The sequence below is a fragment of the Lycium ferocissimum genome, chromosome 9 (genome assembly GCF_029784015.1).
Source record: "Lycium ferocissimum isolate CSIRO_LF1 chromosome 9, AGI_CSIRO_Lferr_CH_V1, whole genome shotgun sequence".
NCBI classification, from domain to species: domain Eukaryota; kingdom Viridiplantae; phylum Streptophyta; class Magnoliopsida; order Solanales; family Solanaceae; genus Lycium; species Lycium ferocissimum.
The window spans coordinates 41046969-41065218 of record NC_081350.1 but is presented as its reverse complement, the minus strand read 5'-3'; the positions used below and the strand labels follow the sequence as shown (position 1 = coordinate 41065218).

The window sequence follows — 18250 nt, the reverse complement described above, 5'->3', positions numbered from 1 at the left end:
AAAAAGAAATACATGAAGAAGTGCTCAACATCTACTATATATACATAATAAAATAATTTTAACTTAAAAATACACCGTAATTTTTTATGGGGTCTCGATGAAGCTCACAGCTAACGTGGCTCCGCCCGCCTACCCCTATGTAATTAATACCAAAAAAAAAAAAAGATTAAGTTTGCAAAAAGCATAATTCCATATGTCGTACTCCATTCGTTTCAATACGTGTATTGAACCTATTTGACTGAGCACAGAGTTTAAAAAAACAAAAAAACTTTTGAACTTCTAATGTAAAATGAGACACATAAATCATTGCAGAAAGATGAATTGTTTCCAAATACAAAAATGAGTCATTCTTTTTGGCACAAATTAAAAATGAAATAGGTTCACATAAATTGAAACGAAAAAGGTATATATACATATGAACTTCATTCAATCATAGCCCAACTTTATACCCATAAGTTTGAATTTTTTATTATTACAGCTGCAATTTCAACTTTAGATCTACATGTCTAAAGTTTATTCTGAAGCGCTAAACTTTAAGAAATTCAGCTATTCTTAATAGGAGTTCTAAAAGTTATTAATGCACTTTGCCCCAAGATAATACATTTGGTCAGCCACATTAGTAAAAAACAATCATGTATAGCTAATGTGACATTTCATTGACGGCAATTTACCGACATTAAGTTAGACAGAATAGGGTGTATAATAAGTATATTAGTAACGTATTGAGGTTAAATTAGATGAAGAAAAACATATTCTTTTTGAGTAAGTAATCCATGTATAACAATTAAAATTGAGCCATAAACTCTCAAGGGAAGAGAAAAGAGATATGAGAAAATACTTTTTTTGTACTCACTCTGTATATTACAACAATAACAACATACCCAGTGTAATCCGACGAGTGAGATTTGCGGAGAGTATAGTGTATGCGGACCTTACCCCTATCTTGGGAGGTAGAGAGGTTGTTTCCGATGGACCCTCAACTCAAGTAAGCACTCAATCTGTATATTAAATTAAATAATTTACTATAAAAGTCTTGGTTATAATGAATAAAACAATGATTTGTAAAAATGGGAATAGGAGAACAATTTTTAAGAAACGACAGTTGCATTGGCACAGGATAAATGAGGTGCAAAATGAAAGGCCAAAAGGAAGAAAAAGCCAAACTAGGAATAATCCTTTTATTTGATTTTACAATATGAAACCTTTAACAACCTTAACAGCTTTGTTCCCTCCAAAACAATTTTATAACTGTAAATCTTTAATCCATGGCAATTCCAGTACCATCACTCACATTAGTGCCTTTTTCTTCCCAAGATTTCACTACAAAGTATTCAAGAAAAGACACATTTAGTCCAATTGAATTTGATCCTGTTTCTCTTGTACCCAAAATCAAATCTTTAAGAGACCTCAAGCAAATTCAAGCCATTTCCATAAAAACCCACAGTCAAAATGATATTTTTTTTATGAGTAGGCTTATAAATTTTTGTACAACTAATCCAACTACTGCCTCAATGCACCATGCCCACCAGTTGTTTGATAAAATTCCTCAACCAGATATAGTCCTTTTTAACTTTTTGGCTCGTGGATATGCTCGTAGTGACACTCCATTAAATGCTTTTGTTGTGTTCTTGAAAATTCTAACATTGGGTATTGCTCCTGGTTTTTATACATTTCCTTCTTTGTTGAAGGCTTGTGCAGGTTCAAAAGCTTTAGAGGAAGGTAAACAATTGCATTGTTTCTTGATTAAATATGGCCTTAACGACGATATTTATGTTTGTCCTGCACTTATGAATATGTACATTGAGTGTAAGGACAATGGTTCAGCTCGTCGCGTGTTTGATAGGATAGTGGAACCTTGTGTGGTAATGCATAATGCGATCATAATTGGTTACGTGAGAAGTAGCGAGCCAAACGAGGCTCTTTTGTTGTTTCGCGAATTACAAGTGAAAAAAATTAAGCCTACTGATGTTACGATTCTAGGTATTGTTTCGTCGTGTGCTCTGTTGGGAACATTGGGGTTTGGAAAATGGGTGCATGAATATGTTAAGAAGAATGGGTTTGATAGATATGTTAAGGTGAACACTGCACTTATTTATATGTATGCAAAGTGCGGGAGTTTACCTGATGCGATTTCTGTTTTTGAAAGCATGAGTTATAAGGACACTCAAGCATGGTCAGCAATGATCATGGCTTATGCTATTCATGGTCTTGCTCGTTGTGCAATATCTTTGTTCAAGATATGCAGAAAGCACGAGTTAGTCCTGATGGAATTACATTTTTGGGTCTACTCTATGCCTGCAACCACAGAGGATTGATTGAAGAGGGTTATAGATTTTTCAAAGAAATGCACCCATCCGCAGTCAACTCTCTCTCCTACAGGTCAACTATTAAGCAGATATTGTAAGGATCTTATCCAGAGATTCAACTACTATGAGCCACTCATTATATTCAACTATTAAGCGGATATTATAAGGATCTTATCCAGATATTCAACTACTATGAGCCACTCATTCTTTCAATCTTTGTGGACTGCATGTGCTTTTTAAGCAACACAAAAAGTTTCATTATGCAAAATCTTTCACTTCTCAAGCTTAATCAACTAAGTAAGGTTCTTCATTTTCTTTTTAAGCTAATTCACTTGTGTTTTATTTCCATTTTTTCTCGTGAAATGGGAGTTGGGTTTATACTTTGTTTGGATGATTGTTACCTATTGTATTGTATTGTTAGTTTAAATACGATGTTGTGAGCAATGGCGTAGCCAGGAAGTCTAACAAGGATCTTGTGATTTGAATTTGTGTTACTTTTATTTATGTTAAGGGGGTTTAAAATTTTATATATGTAGAAAAAAAATTATTTTTTACCCCATTTATTCAGTATAAAAGATGGTTGTGGGAAGGAGTTTTTTTCAGGTATAGGGTAGGGAGAGGAGTATGTAGCTTTATTTTGGAACTAAAAATCAGAGAGGTGAGATTAATGGAAAAGGAAAGATCATTGAGAATCGTGAATTACCATAAATGATATGAGTTTACTGTATTTGTTGTTTTTGTGAGTCTGGTACTTAGATTATGGTGTGATCGGGTAATTTTAAGTGAAATTGAAGATTTGAGGTTGATTTGGGGGAAATCGTTAATTTGAGGGTATATTTGTTAAGTTTCAAAACAGCAGGGGTATATTTAGCCTTAATGTGAAACATAGGGTAAAGTTAATTGATAAAACAAAGTAGAGGGGTGTATTTTGACCTTTTTCCCAAAAGAAAATGATAATTTCTTTAGAAGATAATGAAGCAACATTTTGACCTCCATTAATATTTGACCCAACCATGCCCCTATCGTTAATTAGTTGGGCCAAATTAGAAGACTAATTGGAGGGCAATTATGAGCCCTATGGCTTTGGTGTAGTAGTAAGAGCGCAACTTGTGATGTGAGGGTTAAGCGCATGTGACGGATTCGAACCCTATCGCGAAACAAAAAAAGCCCGGTATTTACGTGAAGAAGAGTAGAGGGGCGGGTCCATCATCCACCGAGTATCGGTTATTGAAAAAAAAAAAGATAATGAAGCAACTTGGAATGTCACTAAATCTGATATAGTTGTCTTAATATTCTGTTTCACAATATGACCAAGATATAGCTTTTTGGAATAATCTAATTTATTGTTTTGTTTGTTTATTGTTTTGTTTAGTGATTCTGGAGTAAATTTAGCTCTTTAGAAGGCAGCTTTCAGTAAATTGTTGAGGAAGTGCAAAAAGCAGGTCATTCAATCTTTAGCAATTCGGAGGATAGAAAAGTTCTCCAATTTCCACTTTATTTGGATAAAGATGTCCTTTGCCACTTCTAGTTCGTTACCACCTTCCGAACAGTGGGAAAATGATGTGTTTTTGAGTTTTAGAGGTGAAGACACGCGTCAGACCTTTGTGGCTCACCTTTACAGACAATTAACTCGGGATGGAATCAAGACCTTCAAGGATGATGAAACACTAGAACGAGGTGCATCGATTTCACCTCAACTTGTCAGTGCCATTAAACTGTCAAGGTTTGCCATTATCATCTTCTCAAAGAACTATGCTTCATCCAAATGGTGCTTGGATGAGCTGGTGAAGATCATGGAATGTAGAGATGAACTTGGGCAGACAGTTGTACCAGTGTTCTATGACATAAGTCCATCGGAAGTACGCTCCCAGAAAAATAGTTTTGCCAAAGCCTTCTCCAGATATGAGGAAGATTTCAGCAGCAGCTGGTCCCCTTTTTATAAAAAAAGAAGAAAAAGGGCGACACAGAGAAGGTGCATAAATGGAAGAAAGCCTTAAATGAAGCAGGCAATTTGGCAGGCCATGATCTCCATGGCAGTACATACAGCGGGTCAGTAGCTATTCAACTTGGCATTAAAGTTCCTGGTCTTTCTGCAAAGAGTTAATTGTTATAATGTCGAGCATTTCTTGGATAATGGATGCATTTTCACATTGAACTTTTATTCCTACACTTCTTTAGTCTTGGGCTAGGAAGCAAAAATACTAATGTGCTAATTACTCTGTGTAAATCTTGAATTTATTGACACCAGCCATCTACTCCTTCACCTTTAATACCTGTAAAATACACAGGTTAGCTAAAGTTCTCTCGTTCTAATAAGTAAGGTGATTACAATTCTTCTTGCTTAATAATAATTAAAAAAAAAAGTAAGGTGATTACTATCCTTTTGTTCTTATAATTCCTGTGTAATCCTATTTGATGATACCAATTATGTCCGCAGTCTCTGGATATATTTTGTTGTTCTTTTGTGTGTGTGTGTGTGTGTGTTTTTTTTTTTTTGATGAAGTTGTTCATTCTATTTAAGTGTCTGTTGTTTTATTTTGCTGCATTTATTTTTTAAGTACTGTGTATCTTTTTGTCTTTTTGCAGATTGTCATTGTCTTCTCTCTCTTGTGCAGAAATGAGTCTCAGTGCATTGAACGTATTGTGAAAGAAATTGCCAATAAGTTGTGCCAAAAGTCAATGATCAGTGACACTCTAGTTGGAGCAGAATCACAAATTCAGGCTGTAAGCTCACTGTTGATGATGGAATGTGAAGATGTTCGATTTATTGGGATTTCAGGGATGGGTGGTATTGGCAAGACCACCATTGCAAAAGCCATTTTTTACAGGTTTTCTCCTCAATTCGAAGGTGCTTGCTTTGTTGATAACATTAAAGAAAATCAAGCTAAACATGGGTTGTTGTCTCTGCAAAAGACTCTGCTTACTGAGGTATTGAAAATTGAATCTGTGAATCTTACTGATGAATATGGTGGAATCGATATGATAAAAAAAAGGCTTGGCTTTAAGAAGGTTCTGGTAGTTCTTGATGATGTGGATCATCAAGACCAGTTGGATAGGCTAGCTGGAGCCCATGATTGGTTCGGTAAAGGTAGTAGGGTTATTATTACTGCAAGGGACGAGCACTTGCTATTGGACTGTGACGACACTTACAGAGTTTGTTTACTTGCTATAGCTGAAGCGACTCGACTATTTAGTCGGCATGCTTTTAGAGAGACATCTCCAGTCAATGGTTTTGAGCAGTTCTCTCACCAAGTTGTAAAGTATGCTGATGGCCTTCCCCTGGCGCTTAAAGTCTTGGGTTCCTTCCTTCGTGGACGGAACATGAAGCAGTGGAGGAGTGCACTAGATGCACTGCGAGATATTCCTAGTGAAGAAATCATTTCAAAGCTTAAGATAAGTTATGATGGACTAGGGGATGCAGAGAAGCAAGTTTTTCTAGACTTCGCATGTTCAATTTTTAAGAACAGGTTATGTTGGTCTTTTAAAACAACTATTCACTGAAATAATGATTGATGTCCTGGTTGAGAAGTCCCTCCTTTTGGTTCAATCATCTGGTAAGATTGAGATGCATGATTTGATTCGAGAAATGGGCTGGCGTATTGCAAGGCAAGAATGCCCTAGGCGCCGGATATGGCTCCGTGAGGATATTGCTGATATTTTTTCTGAAAATAAGGTAGCAATTTATCCTGATAAATTTTACACTCATTATAAGCCATCACAATTTACAATATTCTGCTCTGGCCTTTAGGAAATAAGGCTAAAAAACATTTTTTACCATAAACATTTTAAGCTTATAAATGAGACTGAAAAGCATTTCCCAACCCTACATGTATTAAACATTTAAAAGAGAATTCAGATACCCAACTAATTAGAAATTGAGGCATCATTAAAGAGTAAATTTCATAGATGGTCTCGTAACTATTAACTTTTTTCAACAAAGTCACTTAACTATCTTTCTTAGCACAAAAGTCACTAAACTTAACTAAAACAAAAGTCACACCACCGAAGAATCATAACTTTTTGATGGATAACTCTTTTTATTAAAATATATTAAATAAAAACTCAATTGAAAAGTTCCGACCGAGCTAAAATTCAAAGCTCATATGAAGAAATTAAACTTCTAATTAAAAATCCTGATTCCTCTCTTGTTTGTTGAGTCCACAAATTAATGTTTTGAAAAATAACAATCAGTATACTGTTTGTTTCTCGAAATGTTTGTCTCTTTAAAAAATTTAGATTCAAGTAAATTTTATATAATAGTTTTAAGCATATACTTTCGTCATTTTAAATGCATTTATTATCGTAACATATAATGGTTATCCTATAATCTTAAGCGTAAATATAGAATTAAGTAATATGATGTCATTTCCTTAATTAAAGGGATTAGGAAAAGTCACACCACCGGAAAATCCTAACTTTCTGATTGATAACTCTTTTTTATTCTTTTTTTAAGAAAAAAAAATTAATAAATAAGAACTCAATTAAAAAGCATTAATAAATTATTAAAAAATTCAAAGCTCATATGAATACAAATATAAAAGTTCTAATTACAGAAAATCCCGATTCCTCTCTTGTTTGTTGAGTCCACAAATTGAGTTATTTATGTTTTTTTAAAAAAAACAATCAAAAAGTATCCACTGTTTTTTCTCGAAATGTTTGTCTCTTTAAAAAATTTAGATTCAAGTAAATTGATCTTTAATTAATAGTTTTAAGCATACACTTTCGTCATTTTTATATTCATAAAGCGTTAAATTCAATTATCATATTCTTTTCATAAAGCATTACTAATTCATCATATTCTTCTTTTCATAAAGTATTAAATTTAATTATCATGTGCAAGCATAAAAAAATCACTTGTACTTTCTCTGTTAATGCTTTTGAATCCTTACAGGGCGGAGCAATAGAATGATCCTATATAGGCGTAGGGGTAAGGGAAAATAATCTCATATCAAATGCTGTCGAAGTCCAACTCAGAGGAAGATACTTTACACCTGAGCACTGAAGTCTTCAAGCATATGAAACGACTAAGAATATTTGCATCATGGTCTCAGAACAACTTGATGCATGACTCCATTAATTATCTTCCTAACAGCTTATGCTGGTTAATTTGGTCATATTATCCTTCACCATCGTTGCCAAAAGATTTCGAACCATCAAAGCTGGTGGTGCTTAGTATGCGGTATAGTTATGTGATTAACCTCTGGGAGGGGTCAAAGGTATGATGTGACTCAATACTATTTTTTCCCCGTTATCTTTGAGCAGGAGTGTGCATTATTCGCATATGAAACTCGAAATTTATACATGAAACAACTTGAACTCCATTAATTATCTTCCTAACAGCTTAACAATTTAATTTGGATTGGTTTTTCCATCAAAGCTGGTGTTCCTTATCGAATTGAGATATTAAGAATATTGGTTTTTTTATCTTTGGTTCAAAATATATATATATATATATATATATATATATATTAATTATTACTATATATAAGGGACAATCAAGGGGCTTTTGTAGTCCTCACAAAAGTTTTCATATTAATGTCATACTTTTCAATTAATTACTTCTAGGTCTTGACCTTATTTTTTTTAAGTTAAATTTACTGGAAAGGTAAAGGTAAAGTGTGTCGCTGGAACTTCGGGTATAGTTCGGGGGGAATATTGCCTTATGCCAAATTTTTATTGATTCTTGAGGTTCATTTTAATAAATGTAGGTTATTTCTTGAATTCCGTTTAAAACTAAGGTTAAGAATAACATCTAACTAGCATAAACCCTAGACACAAAATAATGAGTGAAAATTTAATAAATATCAAAACAAATCGATTTTTATCTATAAACAAAACCACACGCTCACAAAATTCACAAAATATGAAAATATTTTTCAATTTACGATCTTTGCAAATTGTAGTTATCATACTATATCATGTTAGTGTAGGATATCAAATCACTTGTGTCCATTTGAGATTTGCTAATTTTTCTATTTAACGTTCTTCCTCATATATAAATTTTCGCTAAAAATTATCTAATTGTGTGACGAAGAAACTTTAATAATTATATAACTTATCAATAATATATCATTAACCTACAAATACGCTAAAATTAATTATGCGGTAGAAAAAGGTGACACGTCATACAAATTTAATAAAAAATTTTTATTATATATATATATATATATATATATATATATATATGAATTCGGACTAATCCATCTTACAGAAGGCAGTATCCCTCTATTATATATATATATATATATATATATATTAAAGATATATATATATATATATATATATATATATATATATATATATATATATATTTTTTTCTTGCTTTTGTACTTTTAAATATGGAGTTTTGATAGCAAATACTCTTTCTTTAGTATATATATCTATTTTCATATATATATATATATATATATATATATATATATATATATATATATATATATAGTACTTATATATAATGATGGGGGGGTGGGATTGGAAATTTTATCTATGACTTATATTAGAAAATATATTTAAGAGATTTGAATAACCATTCTTTATAATATTTGTTCATTCAAATATAATTATACAATTATGTTAATCATCTTATATAGAAAACCAAATCGAAAAAAAAAAAACGAACGAACCAAAACAAACTTATTTTGATTCGGATTGGATTGTACTTTTTTTTTTAAAACCGAAAACCGAACAATAAAAACTGATATATAGCAAATATATAGTTAAGACCATATTTTCATCTGTGATTTAAGGTACAAAAATTGTAACTAACTATCCATACATACAAAAGACATGAGTTTAATGGGGATAAGGCATAAGTGACTCTGACCTTTACCCAAAGTTTCAAAACACTTTAATTTTACGGATTCTATTACCTCCTAAACTATTTTAATACAGAATAAATATCACCTTGAGCGCTGACGTGGCAAGAAAAGTGAATTTCAGTGTGCATAAAAATATCAATTTTGTTTTATTTTAAGCATTTTGTAAATATATCAATTTTTATTATTTTAAGCATTTTGTATTCAATTTCGATCCACCAATATGGGCTTAATATTAGCTCCATTTTCCACCACCAGGCGGATTTAAAGAGGGGCCCTAAACAAAGTTTTGCTCCGTTGCAAAAAATTACGGGGTATATATAGGGTATAATTTAATAAAGTAACGTAACTTATTATTTTTTAATTATGAGAACATTCATTTCTTAAGTTTATGTGCATATTCTATCCTGACTATCGCCTAATGCTATAAATTTATTAGGTTTGCAAAGATATATATTTGCTTCTTAGATTTAATCGTATTTTATACAACAAGCAAACATTATTCTCTCAAGATCAATCATTTCTTATTTACCATTCACAAATAAAAATTAGAAAGGTGTTCAAAATTTTATCTCTAGCGTATAGCGAGAAAAGTTGTTAAGGTTCGATTCCAATGATATTTAATATTGTTAATAAGTACTTTTATTTTATTAAATTTAGTGAAAATATTATCTTTTTTTTTTTTTTTTTTTTTTAAATTCTACTAAAGTTTATGTTATATAGTTACACATCAAATTAATTTTTTGACCCATATATCTTTCTTTTATTTCAAAATTTGTTCTTATTAATGTTAATTGGTTATATAATTTCTCAAATTGCAATTATTTTATTCATTATTTTGTCGGAATCTCTTCCACTTATATTACTAATAAGCCTAGTCTCATCTTTAAATTACACACTTTCACCACTAGTTCTGCCAATACAAACCAAAAATGTTAAACAACCATCACCAGTTTTTCTAATTTTCCTTCGTAAAACAATAGCTCCGCAATCTGTTTGATTAATTTAAAGGTGTAAAATTCTATTGGTTAATGGTTTGAGAAAAAATAATTATTTTTTATCAAATTTTGATTTGGATAATTCTAAAATTAAATCCTAAATTAACAATCTTTTACATGTTTAAATCGAACACCCAGATGGAAAAAATCAAGAAGATATTTTTTAATTTTTGGTGAATATTCTTAGCTCATTTTAGAACTGAAGGTGGTGTTCTTCCTCCTTTATATTTTGATCTCCATTTAATATTATTTTTTCTTTTACGTTCTTTTTTTTTTTTAAGAATAAAAAATGAAAAAGTAATCCTATTTTTTTTATAAATATTTTAATTTTCTTTACACAGATAATAAAAAAATAGATTGATTCAAGCCTTTAAAGTTTTGATTTTTGATAATTGAATATTAAAATAGCATTGAAAACATCATTTAGTATGCTAGACCTTTGATTTTTTTAATAGTCGTTTTTTTTTTGATTGGAAAATAAATAATAAGAAGAAAATGAAATAGATTTTTTTGAAAAAAAATTAAAAAAAATTAAAAATCTGAAAGAACACCCAGTGGAAAAAAATCAAGAAGAATTTTTTTTCCTCCTCTATATTGCGTGTATTCCAAATTTTTTACTTTAATAAAAGATTGATTCAATCCTTTAAAGTTTTGATTTTTGATAATTGAATATTAAAAAAGTTCTCATTTACTATGCTAGACCTGATCAACATTTATTGGAAATATTGGTATATATTATGTTTTAAAAAAGTTTAGGGAAGATAATAGAATTTGGATTCTCCTTGTCACGTGTTAAAAATAATATATTATGTTTTAAAAAGTTTAGGGGGGTTAATAGCACCTGTAAAAGTAAAGTGTGTCTAGTAAACTTCGGGTACTTATGCCTTATCCCAATTTAATGTTATAATTGTGTTCATATATTTCATTTCTTGTTCAAAACAGCATTTAAACAGGTTGACCCTTCTTGATTTGATTGGCTCCCGTGAATTAATTCAAATTCCAGACCTATCGGGGTCTCCAAATTTGGAGAGGCTAATCCTACATGAATGTATTCGGCTTGAAGAGGTCCACCCATCTGTTGGAGCCCTCAAAAAGCTTATTATATTAGATGTGAGAGATTGCGAAAAACTTGAAAGGCTTCCCACTATGTTACAGTCGGGGGTTGAAGTTCTAAATTTTTCTGGTTGTCGGAGTTTGAGAAAATTTCCAGAAATTCAGAAAAATGTGAATCGCTTAACAGAATCAACATGGGCATTTGAACATGGGGATATCCCGGAAATTCTAGATTTGAGTGGCTGCAGTAACATTGAAACACTCCCTAGCAGCATTTGCAGGTTGAAAACATTGAGGCTTCTTTGCCTCAATCGCTGTACCAAAATAAAGAACTTGCCAGAAGACATTTGTGATCTTGTAAACTTGGAGGGGCTTGATGCAACTGAAACTTCGATCTGGTGCATCCCAAATTCCATCACACTCTTGGAGAAACTAAGGTGGTTATCTTTTCGAAAAGTACCTAAGTTTTTTCAAGAGAGCGAGTTATGCAGTTGGGGATGTTTTGCCCAACTTGATTTGAACTTTCAGCTGCCCAGTAATTTACCATCTGGCACACTTAAAAAACTGGATCTTGGTGCTTGCAATTTAGTTGATGGCAGTATTCTTGAAGACCTTGGATTCTTGGCCTCAGTATTGACCTTAATTCTGAGCAGAAATAGCTTCACCTATTTACCTAAAAGCATTGCACTACTTAACAGCCTTCAATTCCTTGACATAACCTATTGTGAAAAGCTTAAAGAGCTGCCAGAGCTTCCTCCACGTATAATTGGACTGTTTGCAGATGATCGCTTTGCTTTGCAGATCATTCCAACACTACCAGCCATGTACAAAGAGCTGTGCTTGGTCTCCTTTGCTAACCTGAAGTTGCAAGAGATGTGGTGTAATTCACACAGAGAAAGTTCTGGTGTGCAGATGAGAAACTGTCCAAGGGAGAATATGACTGACATGCTAGAAGACATTCTCCCTCCATTTTGGTCAATGGTGCAGCAAGAGGTATGCTTCTCCTTGTGTCTTTGCCCATAAACTTTTTGAGATTATAAACATGATGCAATCTTTTTCATTGTAGATGTTTAGAAAATGAACTAATCGTGCAACATTAATATTGTTGTAGTTGGTTTTCGATGACCAGCGCACAGCTGGAAGGGCATTTGTTATTGTCTTCCCTAGAAGTTATCCACGTGATAAGGTTCCTTCATGGTTCACATATTTTGGGAAATGTGCAGAAGGCGATGTGCTTCAATCTAAACAAACACTGGTACAATGATAAGTTTCTGGGATTTGCTATCTATTGTCAGCTTCCATTCTTAAATGAGGAATCGCCACAAGACAGGAGTTTATCATTCAGTATGTTGTGTTGTACAGGTCACTATAAAATTGGTGCCAGATCGTGCTTCTATTGATCAACAACCTCTTGAAAAAATAATTTGTCTGTCAGTGTCGAGAGTAGTTGCATGTGGCGGTCATGACGGCTTTATTTTCTTTCACAAGGCGCATCTCAAAGGAAAAGGTAAGGATACTACTTTGGTAAACGATCCAAATGACTACTGTAGATTTGAGGTATCTTTAGGTTCCCATATTCCATTACATTTGGGACTTCGTCTGGTGTATGCTGATGATATTGAGGTGATGATGAAATCTTGTCGGTCTAGCAGAGTCAAGCGCTTGTGTGAAGAGAAATCGTACTGTGTGTTCTGAGGCTGCGAAGATTGTCCGTCCCAGGGGAAATAAGTCATTTTTATGGGACACTTATATTTTATATATTTTATGCTTGAAAGAGCTGTTTTTTTTCCCTTTAAAGTCATTTCCACTGCAGTTAAAGAGTACTTAAGTGTCGAACAACTGTTGGTTGGATGAACAAAACATATATTTTATATGAGTTTTCACATATAGGATTTAATTAGAACAAAACATATATTTTATATGATACTCCCTCCATTCACTTTGGACTTTTCACGCTGAAATTAAATAGCCATTTCTGAAATTATCTTTGCATTTTATGTGATATTATTTCTTTTGAGAACTTATGTCAGAATTCACCCACAATAACATGAGATAGAGGGCGGATTTAGTAAAGGCCCAAGAGTTCATCCGAACCCTTTTCGGCGAAAAATTAAGGTTAAAATAAGTCTGAATATTACCATATATATTAGAGTCTTGTTGAGATCAGTTCTTCTCTTTCTCTTCCCCAAAAAGCTAATTATATGTGAAATGCAAAAGTCTAAGTGTAAGATGAAGGTCCAAGATTAACAAAATTGGAAAAATCAATGGCTATTAAGCAACTAACTTTCGAGAGGTTTCGGCCTTTTGGGTAATTAATAAGCTTGATTAGGGAAAATGGGGTATTGGGAAAAAAAATATGTTAAGAGAAAGGACACCTTTTAAATAAATGGGGTTTAAGAAATGAAATCAATAAGTTTAGCTAAACTGTCAAAATTTATTTATTTTAAAAAGTATTGCTACCTCCGTCCGAATTTATGTGGCACTTTTCGGATTTCGAGATTCGAACACGTCTTTCTTGGACGCAATTTTTTTCATATATATTTTGAATTATCAATTATTATGACTTGTAGTACTTTTAACGTAGATTTCAAATATGTAAATTTTATTTCAAAAGATTCCATGCCGGAATTCACGATCAAAATTAAATTGTTTGAATCTTAAAAACCGAATCGTGCCACACAAATTTGGACTGAGGGAGTATTTTATATAAAAATATTTTGGATAAAAGTAATTTGTGTGTGGTTGATCAATTTAGCCTTTTTTCTTTTATAATGTTAGAATAATAAGTTGTATTTGGCGAAGGTTCTCAAAAGTCGCGCTTCTAGAAAGACTTATAAAAAATAACTTTTCCACTATTCAGAAACTTATTTTTTCTAAAAGTTTGATCAGACACCTTAACTTCTTAAAACAGTATTTTTTTTAGAAAACAAAAATATTTTTGACTCTTCTAAACTTGGCCGAACATGCTAAGAAATAATGAGAGCAAAATGGTGTAACAGCAAATTTATGGAACTATTTTTGTTTCAAATTTAATTAATACTTTTAAATTATAAGGTGGTATTATTACCTAACCATAATATTTCATATTTAAAGTCTCTTGTAATGTCAAGTGATTTGCAGAATGAACTCACTCTCTATAGCGTGTAAGAATTAGAAAGTAGATCAAAAAGAGTATAAATATTATATTTTACATTGATTTTTTTTTTAATCATTCTTACTTTTTATTTACTTTTTTAAGAATTAATTTTAGCACCGTAAACTTATTAATCATTTATAATTAGCTCATTCAAATGGGATTAAAATTTATTCTTCTGATTGATTTAAGTCACATAGCTTATGAAAAATTTAAATTCTCTTTATAATAAATGAGGGTTTCAACATGTGTGCTTAAGTTGATTAAATTGCTCACTGGATAGTCATTTCAGTTTGCTAACTCAGGGGCATTGTAGCCATTTCAGCATATAAATTGTTGATATGTATTTCCCAATTTATGCGAATCTATTACCATTTGGAGAGTTTACGAGGCGGTTCTTCGACCACGTTTTCCTTATATTTTTTCTTAATTATTTGAATTACAAATTATCATGATTTATAGAACTTTTTATGTAATTTCTAAATATATAAATTTTATTTTTATAAACTTGAAATATCTTGATCAAACTTATAAAGTTTGACCAATTAATCCGAAAAGGTTCACATAAATTGAAAGAGATTAGTTTAACTACGTGTCTTAAACCTTGCAGCTGAAAAGACACGTAGCCCACCGCTAAAATCCTCCAGATCAATTTAATCTATTCCCCCCAAATCAAAAGAGCATCAGTTTTGTTCAAAGCTGGAATGGAAATTCATGAAAAACAATTAGAGAAGACGAGCTAAGGAGAGAACTGAAGTCAGAATTTCGTATATTTCATTGATACAAAAAAGAATCTGTACAGTGGTTCTAATATATATATCACTCTTACCGACCTAACCATACTAATCACAAAATATCTAGTAACTAATCTAACCAACTACAACTCATCACTAAGTTAGTTACAAGATAGTGCCATCTGTTTCCAGCTGGCATTTCTAGCTCATTATTCTCAACACTCCCCCTCAAGTCGAGGGTTGAAAAACATTTACCGTACCTCAACTTGCTCAAGATAGCTATGTTGTTGTCCTCCCAAAGTTTTTAGTGCGAGTATGTCACCTTCGTTCATTTCCACATATGTGCAGTATCGCTTCGACGATCCCCTTTTGAATTTTTTCTCTCATAAAATGACAGTCTATCTCTATGTGCTTAGTTCTCTCATGAAAGATTGGGTTTGCAGCTATTTGCAATGCAGTTTTATTGTCACATAATAGATCAACTGGCAATTTCACACTAAAGTCCATTTCTTTCAACAAATTTCAAGTCATATTATTTCTCGCTATCATTGATGCCATGCTCCCGTATTCACTTCCGCAAGATTTCTGAAATTGTTTTCTTGCTTCTTTGATTTCCATGATATCAATGACTTCCCCACTTTCACACAATAGCTCGTGACCGACTTTCTGTTATCGCACAGATGCCCAATCGAGTCACAAAAAATGCTGCGGAGTGTATCGTCCTTATCATCGCTTAACAAAACTCCTGCACTAGTTTTCCCTCGATATCTTACTACACGAAGTGCAAAGCATCCAAATGAGATTGTTTTGGAGCATGCAACCGACTTAAATTCTCAGACGCATATGAGATATTTGGCCTTGCCATAGCCAAATAAAGCAACTTTCCCACTAATTTTTGAGAGGCACCTCTATCTATCAGTAATGGATCATCACTACTCTTCTTAATCTTATCTCAAAGAAGGGATTATTGCCATCCTCGCTCTCTTTAAGACGTTTGTCATACTCGCAAAGAGTAAGTTTCATATGTTGCTCTAAAGTGTTATAAAGCAGCTTTGCCCCTCGCTAGTCCCCACTCGAGACCAAATTTCTGGGGCCTGTGTACTTTCCGCCGTGTCATGAGAATGCCCTTGCTTGATTTGAGGAACTCTATCCCTAAGAAGTACCTCAGTTCACCTAGATCTTTAATTTTGAAATTTTGTTGTAATGTTGACTGAGAAGCTTTGATAAGATTCAAATCATTTCCGCAATTAACAAATCATCTACATATATAAGATCATCACCAGACTTTGTCCATCCCTTTAGTGAACAAAGAATAATCATGTTTACTTCCGGCGAAAACTCGATCTAACAATGCATCGGTAAGCTTGATATTCCACCGCCTAGATGCTTGTCGAGACCATAAGGATTTTTTTTTTAACCTACACACTTTAGGTGCTTTAGATGGATCCGCAGTATGTTGTCTCCCCTCACGCCAAAATCTCGAGGCAAGTAGCATAAACACTTCTTCAGCGAAGATCACCCTCGAGAAAAGCATTAAAGACATCCATTCGGGAAAACAAAAAATGGGTCCATGCATAGCAACAGAAAGAAAGTGGCAGACACCCGATGACCATCTCTGCCAGGGGAAAAAAGTATCATGGTAGTCTATCCTCTTGCCGAGTGTATCCTTTTGCAACTAGCCTAGCTTTGAATCTTTCTACAACATCTCCAGCAAGTACTTAATTCTTGAATACCCATTCGCATCCAACGGACGTCTTGGCTAGTAAGTCAACTTCTTGTTTCATAGCAAGAACCCATCTGTCATCATGAATTACTTCGGTATCAATTTCGAGGTTTAGCCGGTAAAAGGGAAAACTGAGAGATAGTCTTGATAGGGTGGACTAAGATGAGAGTAATCCACAACTAGATTGATAGGATAGGAAGATCCGGAGACAGCCGAGAACGGACATAGTTAGATAATCAAACAGAAAGCTTAGTACTTCTCAGTAATCTTCTTAGTAGTAAAGAGCATTAGACGGGGGAAAATGGTGTGGTTGCAAGTAGAGAAGGAGGAAGAGGGTGAAGAATCGTAGACAGCTGGGAGAAGGAAGAAGAGAAGGCAGGCGTGCATCAAAAAGTAGGAATACGAGAAGTTACTTGGATCAGTGCGAAATATCGGGGACGAAGTGAGGAAACCAAATCGAGGAGGAATGGGAAGATTAGTGTCATGGTCATCGTGAAAATAAGCAGATATAGAGGTGATGGAGGCGGTGATGCAAAGGCAATAAGTGTTCTGAAAGGAAAATACGTTTCGAAACGAACATCTCTACTTACAAAAAAATTACGAGAATTCAAGTCAGATAATCTATAACCCTTTCGGGTACCGAGTAACCCATAAACACAAGAGGGTACGGCTCTAGGTGCAAGTTTATCAAAAGAGGATTAGATCTGTGGTAATAGCATAAAACAACCTAAAGTTCTCATGGCAGTTTCGAGACAAAGGCACTACGAAATTTCTCATAAGGTGAAATACCCTCGAGGATAGAAGATGGAAGTCTATTTATGATATGCGCCGGCAGAAAGACACAATCACCCCAAAATTTTACAGTATACGAATTGAACCTTAACATCTGCTATCTTAGGAGATGTCTATGTTTGCGCTCAACCACACCATTTGCTGGTGTAAACGCATGTCCTTTGATGAACAATACCAAAAGACCGAAAACAAAGAATCGTATTCGTAATTCACAAATTCAAGACCATTATCGACCTAATCGCTTGTACGGTAGTATAAATTGAGTTTCAACTAGAAGAATAAAATTTCGAAGTGCGTAATACAATCACTTTTTGAATTTTAAAAAAAAAAAAAAAGCCCAAGTCATTCTACCGAAATCATCCACAAGATAAGGAAGTATTTATTTCCATTACAAGTACTATGTTTATAGGACCCGATATCCATACGCACTAATCGAAAAGGTTTCATAAGTAGTTGTATACCTCAATTTTCGTGACGTTGCGCCGTGAATAGATCGACGTTCGCCAAGGCGGACACGAGACCTTCACGACTACAGGGTGATCGATGTTCTTAATGTATATAGGATAAGATTTTTAAGTCATGTGACTTCGACGAAACTAGGTTCGTCATGAAAGTCAAGCATAAGCTTATGTTTGGGAAGGATTTCATGGTTATCGAATTAATGAATATTTAGTAAGGTCCGAGGAAGTTATTGTC

At 33.2% G+C, this 18250-nt stretch overlaps 2 protein-coding genes and 1 pseudogene across 7 annotated transcripts in view; all 3 read left to right on the top strand.

Moving 5' to 3' along the window:
• Positions 1-5807, top strand: part of LOC132030821 (disease resistance protein Roq1-like) — a 29060-nt gene extending 23253 nt beyond the window's left edge. For 3 of the 5 annotated variants that reach the window (XM_059420578.1, XM_059420580.1, XM_059420579.1), the window contains one exon: positions 4922-5807. In XM_059420578.1, coding sequence (XP_059276561.1) covers positions 4922-5807 — 886 coding nt within the window. Of the gene's footprint in view, positions 1-2553; positions 2609-3678; positions 3826-4921 lie in introns of those variants that run through there. The other 2 variants (XR_009408115.1, XR_009408114.1) reach the window with 2 other exon arrangements.
• LOC132029468 (pentatricopeptide repeat-containing protein At2g02980, chloroplastic-like) lies at positions 1204-2404 on the top strand (annotated as a pseudogene).
• Positions 5808-5862: 55 nt separating the features above from the next.
• On the top strand, positions 5863-12997 carry LOC132030820 (TMV resistance protein N-like). Of its 2 annotated transcripts, none has more exons than XM_059420577.1 (4): positions 5863-5979; positions 7232-7522; positions 11062-12165; positions 12302-12997. In XM_059420577.1, exons 2-4 carry the CDS (start codon positions 7259-7261, stop codon positions 12434-12436), a joined length of 1503 nt encoding a protein of 500 aa, XP_059276560.1. In that variant the 5' UTR covers positions 5863-5979; positions 7232-7258; the 3' UTR covers positions 12437-12997. The 2 variants fall into 2 exon arrangements, with proteins under 2 accessions (XP_059276560.1, XP_059276559.1); XM_059420576.1 differs by having other exon boundaries at positions 12284-12997.
• Positions 12998-18250: the final 5253 nt, after the last annotated feature.

Excerpts from the sequence above, each read along its gene's own strand:
- LOC132030820 (XM_059420576.1), top strand. The coding sequence starts at position 7,259 with ATGCTGTCGAAGTCCAACTCAGAGGAAGATACTTTACACCTGAGCACT. Across the intron at positions 7,523-11,061 it reads ACCTCTGGGAGGGGTCAAAG|CATTTAAACAGGTTGACCCT; the intron begins GTATGATGTGAC and ends TGTTCAAAACAG. Across the intron at positions 12,166-12,283 it reads GGTCAATGGTGCAGCAAGAG|TTGGTTTTCGATGACCAGCG; the intron begins GTATGCTTCTCC and ends ATATTGTTGTAG.